The sequence below is a fragment of the Lycorma delicatula genome, chromosome 11, assembly GCF_047948215.1.
Source record: "Lycorma delicatula isolate Av1 chromosome 11, ASM4794821v1, whole genome shotgun sequence".
NCBI classification, from domain to species: Eukaryota; Metazoa; Arthropoda; class Insecta; order Hemiptera; family Fulgoridae; genus Lycorma; species Lycorma delicatula.
Genome location: NC_134465.1, coordinates 66,966,911 through 66,982,913, shown reverse-complemented (window position 1 = coordinate 66,982,913; position 16,003 = coordinate 66,966,911). Strand labels below are relative to the sequence as shown.

At 31.1% G+C, this 16,003-nt stretch overlaps 1 protein-coding gene across 8 annotated transcripts in view; it reads left to right on the top strand.

Annotated features, from left to right (window-relative positions):
* Positions 1-16,003, top strand: part of LOC142332080 (uncharacterized) — a 127,466-nt gene that overhangs the window by 8,042 nt on the left and 103,421 nt on the right. For all 8 annotated transcript variants that reach the window (XM_075378276.1, XM_075378277.1, XM_075378273.1 and 5 more), the window contains 3 exons: positions 536-631; positions 5,709-5,804; positions 14,943-15,056. In XM_075378276.1, the coding sequence (XP_075234391.1) occupies positions 571-631; positions 5,709-5,804; positions 14,943-15,056 (271 nt within the window). In that variant the 5' untranslated portion in view covers positions 536-570. The remainder of the gene's footprint in view (positions 1-535; positions 632-5,708; positions 5,805-14,942; positions 15,057-16,003) is intronic.

Genomic DNA, 16,003 nt, shown 5'->3' with positions numbered 1-16,003 from the left:
TCATTTGGGTTACCTATTTACCATTTATTCTTACTATTAGTATTTTGGGGGTAAGAATTATAGTTTGTGAACATTTATTTATAATTTGTATTATGTACATACAGTTTACTTTATTTTGTAAAAAATGTGTTTTATTATTACATTCTTGTTCTTATGTTTTATTTTATTTATTTTTCTTATGTAAGTATACTTTTATTGCTTTTTTAACAAATGTAATGCATTGTATAACTTATGATAATGGTAAGAAGTAAATTATTATTTCTATCTTCTTAAATATTTTATTTCTTGTTAAAATTACTAATAGGTATTATTTTTGCTTAAATAAGAAAATCAATTAAATATAGTAATTTTGGAAATTTACTATATGATAATTTTCTTTTTTAGTTTTCAGAATATAATTTTGTAAACTAATGTTTGAAATTGTATCTCTAATATTTTGTGTATTTTGCAGTTTTGGCATTTTTGCTATATCTTTATTTTCATTTTATAGATTTTTAGAAGTTTGTTTTCTTTAAATAATTGTTTTTTCTTTTAGATCATATGTAATATAAATTTGAGTATACATATAAAATGGCTGAAGATTTATTGAAATTACTTCTGACTGTCGCTGATGCTAACAAAAATCAACATGGTAAAACAATTTTTTTTTTGTTGTTATATTAGTGTTAACATTATATATATATATTTTTTTTTTAGCAGAAGTAGAAGCTAAAGAATAAATGTGTATTAATGGGTTTTTTTTTATAAAGATGCCAAATTTTTATGAATTTTATGCATTTGCATTTTTATAAGGATGAGTTTTTATTAAATAGTATTAATCTGATTTATATGTTTATTATTTTTTTGCCTTAACTGCGTTTTATATAACGTAAGTAGGTGCTGATATGTTAAATTTTCTTATTTATTTATTATTATTAATAGAGGTGGTTTTTAGGTTGTTTTATGTATTTATTTTTTCCTATACATGTGTGTGTATGTTACAAATTTGTATGTAATGTTCATGATTTTCCAACGACTATTAAATTTAATTAAAAATACTCGTTCATGTATCGTCTAGATTTATACCTATTTAAAATGCTGAAGCTTTATTATCAGTGTTTGCAAGTAAGAGACCTAATACAATAATTGAATAAAGATCACATTTAATAGGCTCATTTCAATTCTTAGATCATCTTCACATTTGATTATTGTATTTTACTTACAGGTGTCAAAAAAAATCTTTGCAGTTTTAAATTAAATTTACTTTATTACATATAGAATTACAAGTGTACGTGCTAAAAAAAAGTGCTAAAAAGTGTACGGGGTAAAAAAAAATCTAAATTTTTTTTTACCCCATAGTAACTTAATATGAGCTTCATTTACAGTTCCACTGACAACAAATCGATAATCCACCTCATTCCAGACCCCGGCAATCATTTCTGCAGGAATTGCTTGCACAGCTGCTGTTATTCTTCGGTACAAGTGGTCAAGTGACTGGATTGGATTTTTTCATGGTATTTTATAAAGTCCCATAAGAAGAAATCTGTCAGCATCAGATCGCGATAGCCAAGTGATGGAAGCTTCTCTTCCTTCTGAGTACCTCTTGTTGAGTGCAGTCCGCAAATTTCTGCATGATGTGGAGGAGCTCTGTACTGTTAAAAATTTATGTCTGCCATATTTCTAATCTAGAGAAACAGAGTTCTCTAACATTACAGAGTACGTTACTGTAACAGTCTGCTCATGGAAAAAAATAGCTCAAAAATTTGATTATGCAAATCTTCACTTTGGTAAATTTATTCAATTTATGTGGATTTTCTGAGCTAATAAGATTGTTCCAACTCTGTAAATTAGGCATTTATTCCTGCAATCAGCCTCCTCGTTAAAATAACATCTTTTAGCCAGCCATTTTTTTCTTTTTTGGGTTAACAAGTACTAGTGCAGTGGAGTCAGATCTGGAGAATAAGGGCATGCAGAATGAGTTTAAACCCTAACTCTATCAATCTTGCAGTCCCAACTGCAGAGGAGTGAAAGGTCCGTTATTTTGATGGAAAAAGACCTTTGTAGACTGATAATGGCTGTTTTCTTGTAGCTTGTTTTTCAAGTGGTCTAATAACAATGCATAGTATTTATATGTAGTCGTTGAACCTTTTTCTAAATAGTCGATGAGGATTATTCCTAGTAGATCCCAAATGACAGTCACCATAATCTTCCCAGCGAAAGGAACAGCTTTCACTTTCTTTGGTACAGACTTCCTGCTGGCAATCCATATTTTGATTGTTCCTTGGTCTCAGGCATGTAGTGGCGTATTCATGTTACATCTCACTGTGATAAAGTGACACTTAAATCCTGTGTATTTCGCTGAAACAGCTGCAAACTGCTCATGGAATACCTCACTCGATTTCATTTTTTGACAACTGTGAGCAATCACAGTACTCATCTTGTGGATAGCTTTTTCTTGTTCAAGTGTTGATGCAAAATATTATGGAACTATTCAGTTGAGATGCTTGTAGCACTAGCAGTTTCATGCACCTTCATCTTCTATCATTCAAACCATATCATGAATTTTATCAATCATTTCTGAAGTAGTGACTTCAACAGGACATCCAAAATGTTCAGCATCACTTGTGCTCATATGACCGCTTTGAAAATTTTGAAACCACTTATAAACTGCTCTAATTGAAAGTGCAGATTCACCATAATCTTTATACAATTTTTCTTTAGTCTTCTGATCCAATTTACCCTTCATAAAATAATGTTTAATCAACATGTAAAACTTTCTTTTATCCATTTTTTAGAAATTGCTAGACTTTCTCTATTAAAATTGACATTAAACACAGAGAAATTAATCAGGTTGAAACTTTGTGTACGTTCTTCCAAAAGTTGCTACTAACAGAAAATCCCCTTGATACACACCAGTGGTGCCAACTCTTTGACTTTGTACAGGTGTCAATCCATTTGAAGTGTCCAAAAAAAACATAACCAAACCTGGTTGCTTGACCAATTCCTACATGTCTCAAGATTTTAAAACTTTTTTTTTTAAATTTTTTATTTAAGCAGTTTACCTGTGAGAGCCATTTTTGTTATGGTGCGCACATCTTTTTTTGTGATTGGAAAGGGTTTACGGAGTAAACCCTGTGAGTGATAAGGGTTTACGGAAAAAATCATAACTAAAAACTATTGGTCTTGAAAGGATGAAACAAAAAGCAATTTATTTATATTTTCTCATAGTAAAGATTGGTCCAGTTGTTTATTTACCTATCTTTCTTTTTCATATGAGAAAATTACCAATAAAGTTGAACATGAAAAACAGTGAAATTTCACTTTTGGTAATCTTTTTCAAGAGGCAGGGATGGCATACACAGTTTGAATTATTTTTTTATTTGTAATTATATATTAGTATTACCATAAATAATATTAATGGTGATATACTTACCGTTAATTTTTATGAATTTTTGAAAACTAATTTTTAAAAAAAAATTCAAACGGCTTCAAATAGTTCTGATGGGCTTGGTGATAAAAATCTCAAATTTACACAACTTACAGGGTTTTTGTGGATGCCTATGGCAAATAAAAAGGTTTCTTCTGTATTGTACAAATAAAAAATTTATAACCTCTCAAAAATCATGAAAAACCTGTTAAAAGCGATACCATTTTGACTCGATAAGTAAGTGCTCCAAGAGGGTTTCTTGTCTTCTTTGCTGATTCGAAAAACTCATCTTTGGTCTTAAGAACAGTAATTATCTCTGCCCTATCAGCTGTTACCCACTGTTTGTACATTATTGTATCTGGCAACAAATCATAATCTTTAGAAAAGTTGAGAATGTCAAACACTGCCTGCTTACCTGGATATTTGGTGCACAGCTGTAGTTATCCTTGTCAAAAACAGAGATGTCTAGTAAGTCCTTATAATCAACATTAAGTTTGGAATCATCAATTATGGGTTTGATGTTCTGGTGGTGGCGGCAGACACAAACTGTATGAGTCCTGGATGGACCAGCCAAGATACACCATTTTGGATGGATTTCGCAGAACTTTGATCTTCCAATTTTTTCCTCAGGGTTTTCACTTTTAAAGAGGATATACAGTTCATTTAATTTTATCAGAACAATGCTTATGCATTTGATACCAACACGTGTGCTAACACAATCCTTTTTACCAGGACACAGCCTGCTATTATTGTCATTATAAAATAACACAACTTTTTTAATTGTGTCATTACTAATTCCTGTTTCATGTCTTTTACCTAACTCCGTAAGAATGTCTTGCTCATTAACTAATTCTCTAGTAAGTCTAACCAAACACTCAGACACATTAAACTCTGATATTATTTTAGATGTAGTCCAAGATAGGGAAGGTAAATTAATAATTTTAATCTTATCTTCTTTGGAAGCAAGAACACATTTTTCTTTTAGTTGAAGATTAGTTGAAAATTCTTTTCATGTGAAGAAGATAAAGCTTCTTAAAGATTTTCATTTTCAGAAACTTTTGAGTCAAAACAAAAATCAAGATTCTTTTTTAATTTTTCAGATACCTTATTTACTTTAAATTTTAATACTGATGGTCTTTGATCCGTGCATAATTTTTTTCAATTTTGATGGAGGTGATACACCCAAAATGCTACAAGCAGTATCCAATTGTCCAGTATTGTGATGTATTACTGATTGGTCTTCGAATTCATATAGTTCTTTTTTCTGCTAAGAAAAAATACTGTTGAAACAGTTAACACTATTAAGTTTTTCTTAATTTTTTTTTTTATGAGTTCTCAAAGGGTCATAACAGAACTGTACATAAAGATGACTGAATTTTTACAAAAACTTATTTTCATGATATTTACAAACACTAGTAACATCTGAATTAAGACAAAAAAATAAACTGTTGATTTCATCACTAAATTGACAAATTTTAGTGAGTTCTTTTGGCACTGTACCTTCACTGCCTTATGACTCTTCGTTCACATAAATTGCTATGGAACATTTCTTCCATTGTTTTATCATGTATTATCATCTTTCATTGTTTTATTATATATAATCAAGTTTTGTGTTAAACTCGGTGAGAAACATTTTCAAAATTGAAAAGGGCGTATGGAGATGCTCTGTCATGAGCCCATGTTCAATCCAGGTGAAATTTTTCACTAGTCATAACTCGATAAAAAATGTTTTCAGATGTATGTTTGTTTGAACTTTTTTCCTTATTTCAGGCTCTAGAATCGGTTCCAAATTATTTCCCTTTCCTCCTTAATCACCATGTGTGTAACAACTTAAGCTTATAATAAATAAAAAAAATAATCTTTTTTAGAATTTGTAAATACAAATTGTTTCGCTTTGGTGATTAAAAAATGTTTTTATCAAAACTTGATACAGTAATGTTATTTATTATGATCTGCAATTATTTAACAAATTAATATGTGACAAAGACAGTGAGTGCATACATAATGACTCATGGGCAACACTAGATACTGTTGCTCTGCCCTGTTCAGTTTTTTCTTTTGCAATTGAGGATGTTTTAAAAAAAGTATGGTGAGACACTTTTTTGAACAAATCTTGTAAAAATGTAAAAAAACCATGTTGCTCTATTGTTTATCATGCATGCATTTAACACAGACAATTTGTATGGTTATAAAAGTAAATAGATTTAGACTTTTAGGTTCGGGATTAAATGTATATCTTTAAGATAAAATGTATTTCATGACTTGAATTAAATATATTATTTTTGTATTAATTTATTTACAGAAACTCAAGAAGAAATGGTTAAAAAACTTGTTAATGAAATGATTATAAATCATCTACAAAGTCAGACTGTTTCTGCAGCTGCTACTGCTAATTGTTGTAAGTTAATTAGTTAAAAATTCTCTCTCACAATGGTGTTGAAAATCAAATTTGTTTTTTTATGATTTTTTCTCATTTTTTGATTTAATTTTTGCCCTATATTAGAAGTAATGTAATGTAATAGATAAAGCATTTAAATTATTTATTTGAAATTTAAACTTTGTAACAATAGGCAGAACAATTATTTTATTTTAGTTGTTGTATAATTGGGTCTCTATCTGTATATATATATATGTGTGTGTGTGTATATATATATATATATATATATATATATATATATATATATATATATTTGGTTCTAATAAGCAGTAATAATTATGATAACTACAATGGATTTATGTATGTTTTTTGTATTGTAATTATATAAAGAGTACTTTTATGGTAATGTGTAGTAATCGCAGTTATTAAAAAAGTTATAAAATCATCAGAGTCATTCAGAAAGTTCTTGGCCTGACAGGTAGTGCAAATATGATCAAACAACTATGATATTTGTGAAGTATGATTCTTTAGATGATGTGCTGTGATGTTTCAGATGCATGCAATTAGTTGCTTGTTTAGGGGAATTGAGTAAAACAAATAACTTTTGATATTTTCTGAAAAATGGATAAAATTGAAATTTGAGCTCTTTTGAAGTACTTGTGTAAAAGTTTTAACCCCTGACAACATACAAAAGGAGTTAGGTTCCACTTTAAACGATCTTTGTTTGTAAAAAAGTGGACTGCTGAATTTAAACATTATCGTACATTAATTTAAGACTGAAGGTATGCAAGGTTGCTGACATCGCAAACATCTCAATAGACAGTGTCCACTATATTTTGCATGATATTTTTTTCAAGTGAAAAAGATTTGTGCTTGGTGGGTGCCATATTTGTTTAACAGTCGACCAAAAACTCATTTGACTAAATATTTTCATTCTCATACTAAATACTTCAAGATAGTTTAGATTTCCCTATACTTTTTCAATCCTAACAGGATTTTCCTAACTTTTCTTGAATTTTATAGTGGTAGATGAAACATGGATTTAGCATTATACGTTACAGACCAAACAGTAGATGGGAACAAATGAAAATGCACCAAAGAGAGTGAGTATTATGCTTGACTACTGAACCAATTGAAGGTGCTATTCAGGTTAAATTTCCACAATTTAACCAAAGGAAAGTGTTCTATTGCAGAATAATGTGGGTGCACACTTATCTCAGGATTTTACTCCAAAACTTAATGACTTATGCATTGAAGTGCTTTCACGTGTGCTTACTTTCTAGTAAGCCTTATTCACCGGATTTAGCTCCCAGTGATTAGTTCCTTTTCCCAAATCTGAAGAAACGGCTTACTAGATGAAGATTCACTTCAAATGAAAAGCTCGAAGTTAAGACAAATGTTTATTTTACAGAGTTAGGCAAATTGCATTGTGCTGAGAGTATTAAAAAATTGGAAAGTCTGTCTAAAGGTATTGAATTAAAAGGTGATTACATTGGAAAAAATTTGTGAAAAATCTTCTGTTTTCTTTGATAGTTTAAGAACTTTCCAAATGGCTCTCATACATAAAAACATATTCCAAAATATAACCAAAAAAGAAACTGAGAAATAAGCATGTAAAATATTGCAAGATTTTCTTGGCTATATCAGCCAAGGTATACAATACCTTTCATAGGTTTTTTGCTGTAAAATTCAGCTTTGCTGGAAAGTTGTTGCAATTTAAAGATTATTAAGGGTCTGACTTTTACTTAAAAAAAAAAATTAAAGGAAAATTGTTTCAAAATATTGAAAAAATGAAGTATTAATTTTATGCTTCTGATTTGGGTCCAGAATATAATGTAGGTACACCAAAGCTACTTTAATTTTAATAGCTCTTTAAGTAATGAAAAAAAAATATTCATGTTTAGGTTAAGCTTAACAAATTTGCTTAAGTAAAGTTTTTCCAAAATTAAAAAGTCAAAAAAGTTCCTTCAGTAAAGACAAATAAGAAAAATAAAATTTTCAAAGAATCTTTTCTGCATTTTTGTTCTGAGGTGTATAATTTAAAAAAAAATTGTAGATATTCCTTGATGCTTTATTTATGAAATACAAACTTTAAGCAAATTTTTTAAAGTGATTTAAACTGAAGGGAGATATAGCAAAAGAACAAAAAACATAATTTTAAGCGATAGGGGTTGATTTTTTGAATAAATCTTTTCTTTTTTTTTGTTCATATATGCATTGTAGGCAGTTGTAGACAATTCACTGTAATAAAATTTTCCCTAAAATGCCTCTGAAGAAAATTGAAATAGTTTTTTCGCAATATCCCCCATCCCCTTAACAAATTATGAAAAAAAAAATTAATGTGATCATGCTCATATATAGAGAGATATTTGAGCTAAAGATAAAAAAAAATCAGTTTGGTCAGTCCTGAGATATAACACCAAAAGCAGTGCGACATACTTATGTACATACTTTCACAGAAACATACATGTTTTTTTTAATTTTGATCAGTGATTTTCAGTCTTTTTAATTCCACAACCTGCAAAAAGTAAAAAAAAAATATATGTGTAATGAATATTTATTTCATGACCCTAACCTCATTCCAATGAAACCTAGTTAAAACGTTTTAGCTGTGTTGATAGCAGTGGATATGAACATGCATGTGTAAGTATACAGACTTGAGCAATTTACAGGTTTCAACTTGATGTGTACATGCTCCTTGCATAATATTCACTGTAAGATCGTCATGTTCAAGCATTTATATGATGAGTTTGAACATGTCGAGCTCTTAGCAGTGTAAATGGATTGCGGAATGTCAGTTCAATTTCGAATGTGAAGCGTACGTCTGGTGCCTTTAAGTTTTTAAAAGCATGGTTTTATAGAAAATAATAATTGAGGTTTTGGTTTTTTAGTGTCCGGTCAAATGGTGTAACCTTTTTTTTTGTTAAATTAAATTCTTATGCAAATTGGATAAATTTGTGAAAAAAAATGAGCCATCTACATCCAGTGAATCGATTGCTAAAAAGACAAGATTGTACAAGGACAGTTATTTAAATTATGGTTTTTACCGCATTGGATGGAAAGCCACAGTGCATTGTTTGCTTTCAGATCAAAGAAAATATGTTTTTTTGCAAATCAGTACCTACCTGGTCATGCAACAGACAGGAAAATGTCTTTTTGATGTTATTTTTTTTTTTTATGAAGCTATTAAAAAATGTAACATAGATTGAATAAAATGTTTTGCTGTATTTAATGATGGTGCAAAGGCTATAACAGGAAAAGACATTGGATTTCTGAAAAATTAAAAGATCGTCTTATACCAAGGGTGGAGTGGATGCATTGCTTCTTTCACAGATATGCTTTTGTCACAAAAAATATGCCAGAAAATCTCAAACAAATTAAAGTAAAGTTTTAAAAATGGTTAATTTTATTAAAAGTAGATCATTACAGAATAGACTGCTAAACTATGCGATGAAATGGCCAAAAAAAAACTCATCTTTTCCATACAGACGTCAGATGGTTATCGCAGGGAAAAATGTTAACCTGGTTGTTGGAATTGTGAGATGAATTAATAATATTTTACTAAAAATAAAAAGTTTGGAGTTAAGGAAGAGGTTAACCAAATGTTATGTATGCTGAGTATTGTGTTGGATGGAAGAGAAGAATGGATGGTAAGGAAGAGATAGAGGGACTAGATTGAGACTTTTGAGATGTGAATATGGAAAAAGTAAGATGGATAAAGTGAGGAATGAGGATGTAATGAACAAGATTAACTGTTTTCCCTTTCTACTGTATGCACTTGTATTTTACTGTCAAACATAATAACTGAACACATGTTTTAAATTTTGTTTTATAGTAACTAAACACTGACAAATGAAAACATTGATATGTTAGTTTAGCTTACGGATGATTGTTCTGAGTCCATTTTAGTGTTTTTCTTGTATTTCATCACGGTGTGGTATTTCTCCAAACACCCTCCTGGATGTAGTCCTGGCTTCCTGTCTTGCCATAAAACATTCTTTCCCTTCTTCCTCCTTCACTTTTCTGTTATTGCATACAGCACAGTCCCTTCTATTACTCTTCTCATTGGAGTAGATGAAGTGTAGTTTGTTATTTAGTCGTTCTTTGTCACATGTAGTAGATGGTCTCCTCTCTCCTATCCTCCCGGTTGCTTTCATAAGCTCCAGTCTTTTGTATTTCTTTTGGTTCAACTTAAGTTGCTTATTTGCCACAGCATTCAGGTTATACAGAATGAAACTGTTTACCACTGCTACCTCCAGCAACCAGAAAAACCATTTTACTCCTCCATTTTTTTCACTTCCTGACAAAGTTGTACAATGAGATGTACTGATCCAACAAATCAGTCCCACCCATATGTTTATTTTGTTCACAGATAACTACAGGGTTCCTGAATTGTTCTAAATTTTGTTTCCCCTTCCTTATCATATTTTGCATACTATTATTGTGCAAAGTGCTTGGCATTATTACATTTTGCTTGTCCTTTCACGCTAGTACCAGCATTTTGTCATGCTTTCTATATGTGAAGTTTCATGCTTTTTTATTTTCAATTTCTTCTTTGTAACTGTGTCAACCATTTTCAATCTGTTAGATTGTACCAGTCGCATGATACCCAATATTCAGCAACTCTGTACTCAGATCACCTTCTGTATATAATCTGTAAATGTACAGATACATTTTTGCTATAGGTACACTGTAGCAAACACTTTCAAGTCCCACTTTGGTTGGTTTCTTAGGATTAAAATATTTTATATCACGCTTCCTTTGAAACTAATTGTAAATTTGTTTCAATATAAATGTTCTTCCAAGAAATATAGTATTCTTTAAATTTCCTTTCAAAATAGTCCACCATATTTTTCATTGCTGCATCCCTAGTGTTTACTTTTGGGACACATGTCCTGACTAATGGTCCAACATGGAACATTCAAAGAATTTCCAAAAATCTTTCTTTGTTGAATACATCTTTGTAAAAGCAGCTTTATTGTGTCTATTCTTTAGTGAAACAGTCCTGAATTTATATTTTGGATTCTTACCCATATTTAGTATCAAAAATGCCATAATTTCTTCTTTTGTCACATCTACCCGATGCCTCTTTTCAACGCAGTATTTTTTCTTATTTGTTACTTGGCATATTCATTCATATTTTTTGTGAATTCATGCATGAGTTCTGGAATGAAAAATAACATAACATAACATTATTACCTGATTTGGAGAATAAGGTAACTTGAGTAATCCATTTCCAGTAGTAAGGTTGTGTTTTACAGTCAGATTGGTGACCACATTTACTTCATTCGTTAGTAGAAGAGGGTTACTTATCAATCTTTGTCACTTACTGATTATTTACCATCAGTTCCATTGTTTTCATCACTGTCTTCATTTTCCTGAGGTTCATAGTTATTACTATCTCACTTTTGTATAAAATCTGTATTATAGAATGTAATGTGGATTGTCTCTTGACATTCTCCATATTTGTTGTTATATGACGTTGAGAACTTCAGTAAGGAAAAAAGAAGATGAGAAACTACGTGAACAAAAAACGAACAATAGTTAGTTACTGAATACCATCGCAGAAGCTTACATTATAAGAAATATTATAGCGGTAGTCCTGACACACAAGTTACATGAATGGCAGAGTTTGCATGGGTCTCATCCGACATGAAGCTCAATTCAATATTTAGTTGGCACTGCTGTGACAGACATGTGGAAAGAGTTAAAAAAGAAAGTAAATTTATGCAGGAAGTACACAAAAGAAAAAGAAAACTGCTGAGGGGAATATTAGAAACTATGAGGAAATAAAGGAAGAAGCTCAGGACAGAAGTGGATGGAGACAGTAGTGTAAGGTTCTTCATGGCAGAACACTACACGATGATGATTGGAATAATGGTCTTTAAGGACACAAAACAAAAATTAGTTTTTAATGTTGGTAGAAAAAATATTACAGATAATGTTTGGATCCATGAAGAAGAATTCACATTCATTTTGATATTGATCTCTATGTTTGGAATCAAGATGGAGCACCTCTTCACTACATGCTCTTCAAATTAGAGGTTACCTTATTCAGTGTTTTGCAAATGGATAGGGCTCTAAGGATCAATTGAATGATCACTACTTTAGTGATTTTTCATTCTGGAAAATTGTCAGAGACATAGTATTTCCTCAGATCAAAATGGGGTGAACCATCTCTAGCTATTAATTGAAAATTTGATTGAGATAATTTCAATTGAGATAAAATTTTATTAGATAAATCGTATGGTTCATTGGTTAAACACTGCCATGAATGAGTAAGGGTGGAAGGTATGAGTCCTTGTAAAGGCAGTTGCTTTTATATGGATTTGAGTACTAGACTGTGGATACCGATGTTATTTGGTGGTTGGGTTCAATTAACCACATGTCTCAAGGAGTGGTCGGCCTGAGTCTGTTCAAGAGTACACATTTACTGGTACATTTACACTTACATACCAGACTGTGAACAGATGCCTTGGTATCTCTGCAGAATACTGTTGACATTATGTCACTGTGCTGTTACTATATAACCTACATAAATTAAAATAAATAAATAAAATGTTAGGTTTTTCAGATAATCTATGTTGACATTTTATTTGAAAACTAGATAAATACTTTTTGCTATTTTGGCTCATTTCAAGAAGGAAAATTACTCCGATCAAAGGTAAAACCCTATTATTATCCTTTATTTCTTCTTCCTCGATTGAGTGCCATGGGAGTTGATTCAGTTACCGCCTTGGTTCCATCTGTGATTACATGTTATCACCAGTTGCTGGAAGGACGACTGCTTCTTTATTTGGGCTTAGTGTGGTAGCAAATCTGTAGTGCTTGTGGAGCTATTTTTTCCTGCCTGTGGAATGAAGTTTGTTTCTTATCCAAATATTACCAGAAAAGCCAAACTAAACTGAAGTGTATATTGGGTAAAATCAGGTCTGCTGTTTATTTATTTATTCTAGTAACAACAACTAGATAAGTCATGTACAGGTAATAAAGTAACAATTACAGGCTTCTTTCTTTGATGGGAAATGAATATTTTGTAGTTTGAGAACTTTGTCAAGCTTGATCAGGAAATGACCCAGAACAATAGCACTCATGTACATCAGTACATCAGCAGAAGATTTTATTCTCCTCACATAATTAATGTAACTATGTACGAGGGATATTTCTAAAGTAAAGACCACTGGGAAATTTCTTTTCTTAAGGTTGATGAATGTGTGTCATTCATGGCCATCCTAGTAATATATACACTGCATTGTTGTCTGTAAGTTGTCGTGTTGTGGTATCTTTGATTACATGTGAGTTATTACATTATAAAATGAATAGGAAAATCAATGTGGCTGCCGACTGTGAAATACATGGTCATATGTTTTTTAAACATGAAAACATTAAGCCAGCAGAAATTCATAGGCAGTTGGTTGATGTGTACGGTGATAATGTAATGAATGAAAGAAATGTTTGAAAATGGTGGGAAGGGTTTAGAAATAACAGAATTAATGTGCATGATGAAGAACATTAGAGGAGGCCCTCGATAATCGCAAAGGACTTGTTGAAACTTGTCGATGATGAAATCAGAAAAGATCGTCATTCAACGCTTTATAATAAATTTAAAAATCCGAAGGGAATCTGCTTTGGAATTTTGATGCGCTACACAGAAAAAGGTGATGAGTTCATTAAGTAAATTGTTACGGGCGATGAAACATGGATTCGTATTACATGGCAGAGAGAAAACAGCAGTAGGCGAATGGCATCATCCTCAATCACCAACCAGATCAACAAAGGTCAAGCTACAGCCATTTGGATGCTAACTGATTGCCACAGTCTTTTTGGACCGGTTTGGCATACTACTGATTGATTTCATTCCATGTGGAATGACTACAAATCCAGAAGCCTATTGCGAAACTTGACATACGTTACGGCATGCAATTCAAAATCTGCGGCATAAGCGGCTGACCAAAGGCATCGTCCTGTTGTACGATAATGCACCTCACATTTTGCTGGTCTGACACGAAATTTACTGAGAATGCTTGAATTGGGGAAATTTACAATCACCCACCATATAGTCAGGACTTAGCCCATTCTGATTACCATTTGTTTGGGAGATTGAAAAAAATTTTTGAGCAGTAAGCGATTCACAGGTGACGATGAACTTAAAAATGCTGTTAATCAATGGCCAAATGGACTGGCGGCAGAAAATATGTCGAGGGTATATAGCAGCTAGTATATTGCTATGATAAATGTCTTAATTCATGTGGCGATTATATAGTGAAGTAGTATTAGGTATGTAATTTAAGAAAAATTTAAAAAAATATTTATGAAGTTTTCAGAATAAATTTTTTTACAATGAGACAGTCTTTACTTTAAATATAATCTCTCGTACATTATGTAAGGATACTGGGTGAATACATTTTTAAATAGTGCAAACTAAAAGGCATGAATAACTGTGTAGAATTAATGTTATTGTGATAAAAATTAATTATATTTTGTGAAAAAAACTTGTCATAATTTTCCATTGCAGTTAATGAAAACAAAATTTTTTGTTATAATATTTTTACCTCCTTATTTTTATTTAATTATAATGTTAAAAAGAATTTTCAATATTATAATAAATATCAGTAATCTCTGTGGCAGTGTGGTACGATCTGTTTTTCATCTGGAGGTTCAAGGTTTAAGTTCCAGTTAGGCATGTCATTTTTTCGTGCTACAAAATTCATTATGATCCATCAGTAATTGTTGTTGGGTGTCAACTTGTTGTTGAGATTTAAATAAATAAGTAATTTTTTGGTGGCTTTTTGTGATTTTAATTTACATGTATTTTTTTAATAATATAAAAAATATTGAATATAAATGTAACACTTTTTCATCTATTTGACAGTTCTTACTTCTTTTTTCTTTTTATTTTTGTTTAACTTCCGGACCACTGTTAGGTATTGCTTCAGAGGATGAAATGAATGATTTGTAGCGTATGTGAAAACGCCGTGCCTGACTTGGATTTGAACCCGGACCTCCAGATGAAAGGCCGAGATGCTACCACTTGTGCCATGGCGATGGCAAATAGCTCTTACTGTTTGTTAGTTTTAGTATCAGGACATTTAATTATAAAAGAATTTATAATAAATATTATATAATTTTGAAATGAATTTCCTTGTTTGATTTTTACAGATGACATTGTTCAAAGCTTTTCAAAGGTTATGAACTATCAGATTGATCATGCGATTACTGAGAAATCAGAATTGGCTAATGAAAAGGCTAAACGATTACAAGCGGAAAAAGAAAGTAAATTTAATTTATTTTTTATTTTTGTGCATTTTTGTAATTTATTTTTGTTTGATTCAGTGTCATAGGATGTCACTGGACATTTTTTATAGCACACACAGTGATAGCAGGAGATATTGTGGAGTGGTCTGTAAAATCTGAAATATGATAATAATATTTTTATATGGTGACCTTTTGGAATGAACTTTTAACACGTTCTAACTGTTCAGTTTAGTCCATTAAATGCATTTATATTAATAATTTCTGATTAAATGGAGTTCATAATTTTTAGTGCGTTGAAATTTTTTTGATTTTTTTTGGCTGGTTGGTTGAACTTATGAGGTTGTTAAATAATTAAACAGACAAATGACTAGAGAAATATTTATTTATTTAGTGATAATGAAACCAATGCTATTCTCTTCAACATAATCCTGGCTTGATTTAGGCTCTTGCCCTATCTTTTGGGAGTTTTCTTACTCCTGCACTAAAGAATTGTGTTCACCTTGTTGTCTGAGCCATTCCTGTTGTGCTCATTGTTGCTGAATGTGGTGCTACTAAAAAATTCTTCGAGGGGACTAAAAAAAACTCATGATGCAAGATTGGGGCTGCAAGATGAATCTGGAAAACACTTCCCAAAACCACTTTTGAGTAACTTCCTGTATCTTTTGAGCAGTTGAGAGAGGTTGTTGTTATCTTGCAGAAGAATTACACCTTTTGAAAAATAACCAGGATATTTCCTCCTTATTACGGTTATTTTTTATGACACTAGTATTCGCTGTTGATTGTATATTCTCCTTATAAATAATCTCAATAAATTGGACCTTTATAGTCTCAAAATACTTAGCATCACTTTACTGACTGACACATAGGTTTTTAATCTTTTTATGATGGTTGAACTCGGATGTTTCTGTTCCATACTTTTGGAACAGGTTCAAAATTATGTATTCAAATTTCATCATGGGTTATTC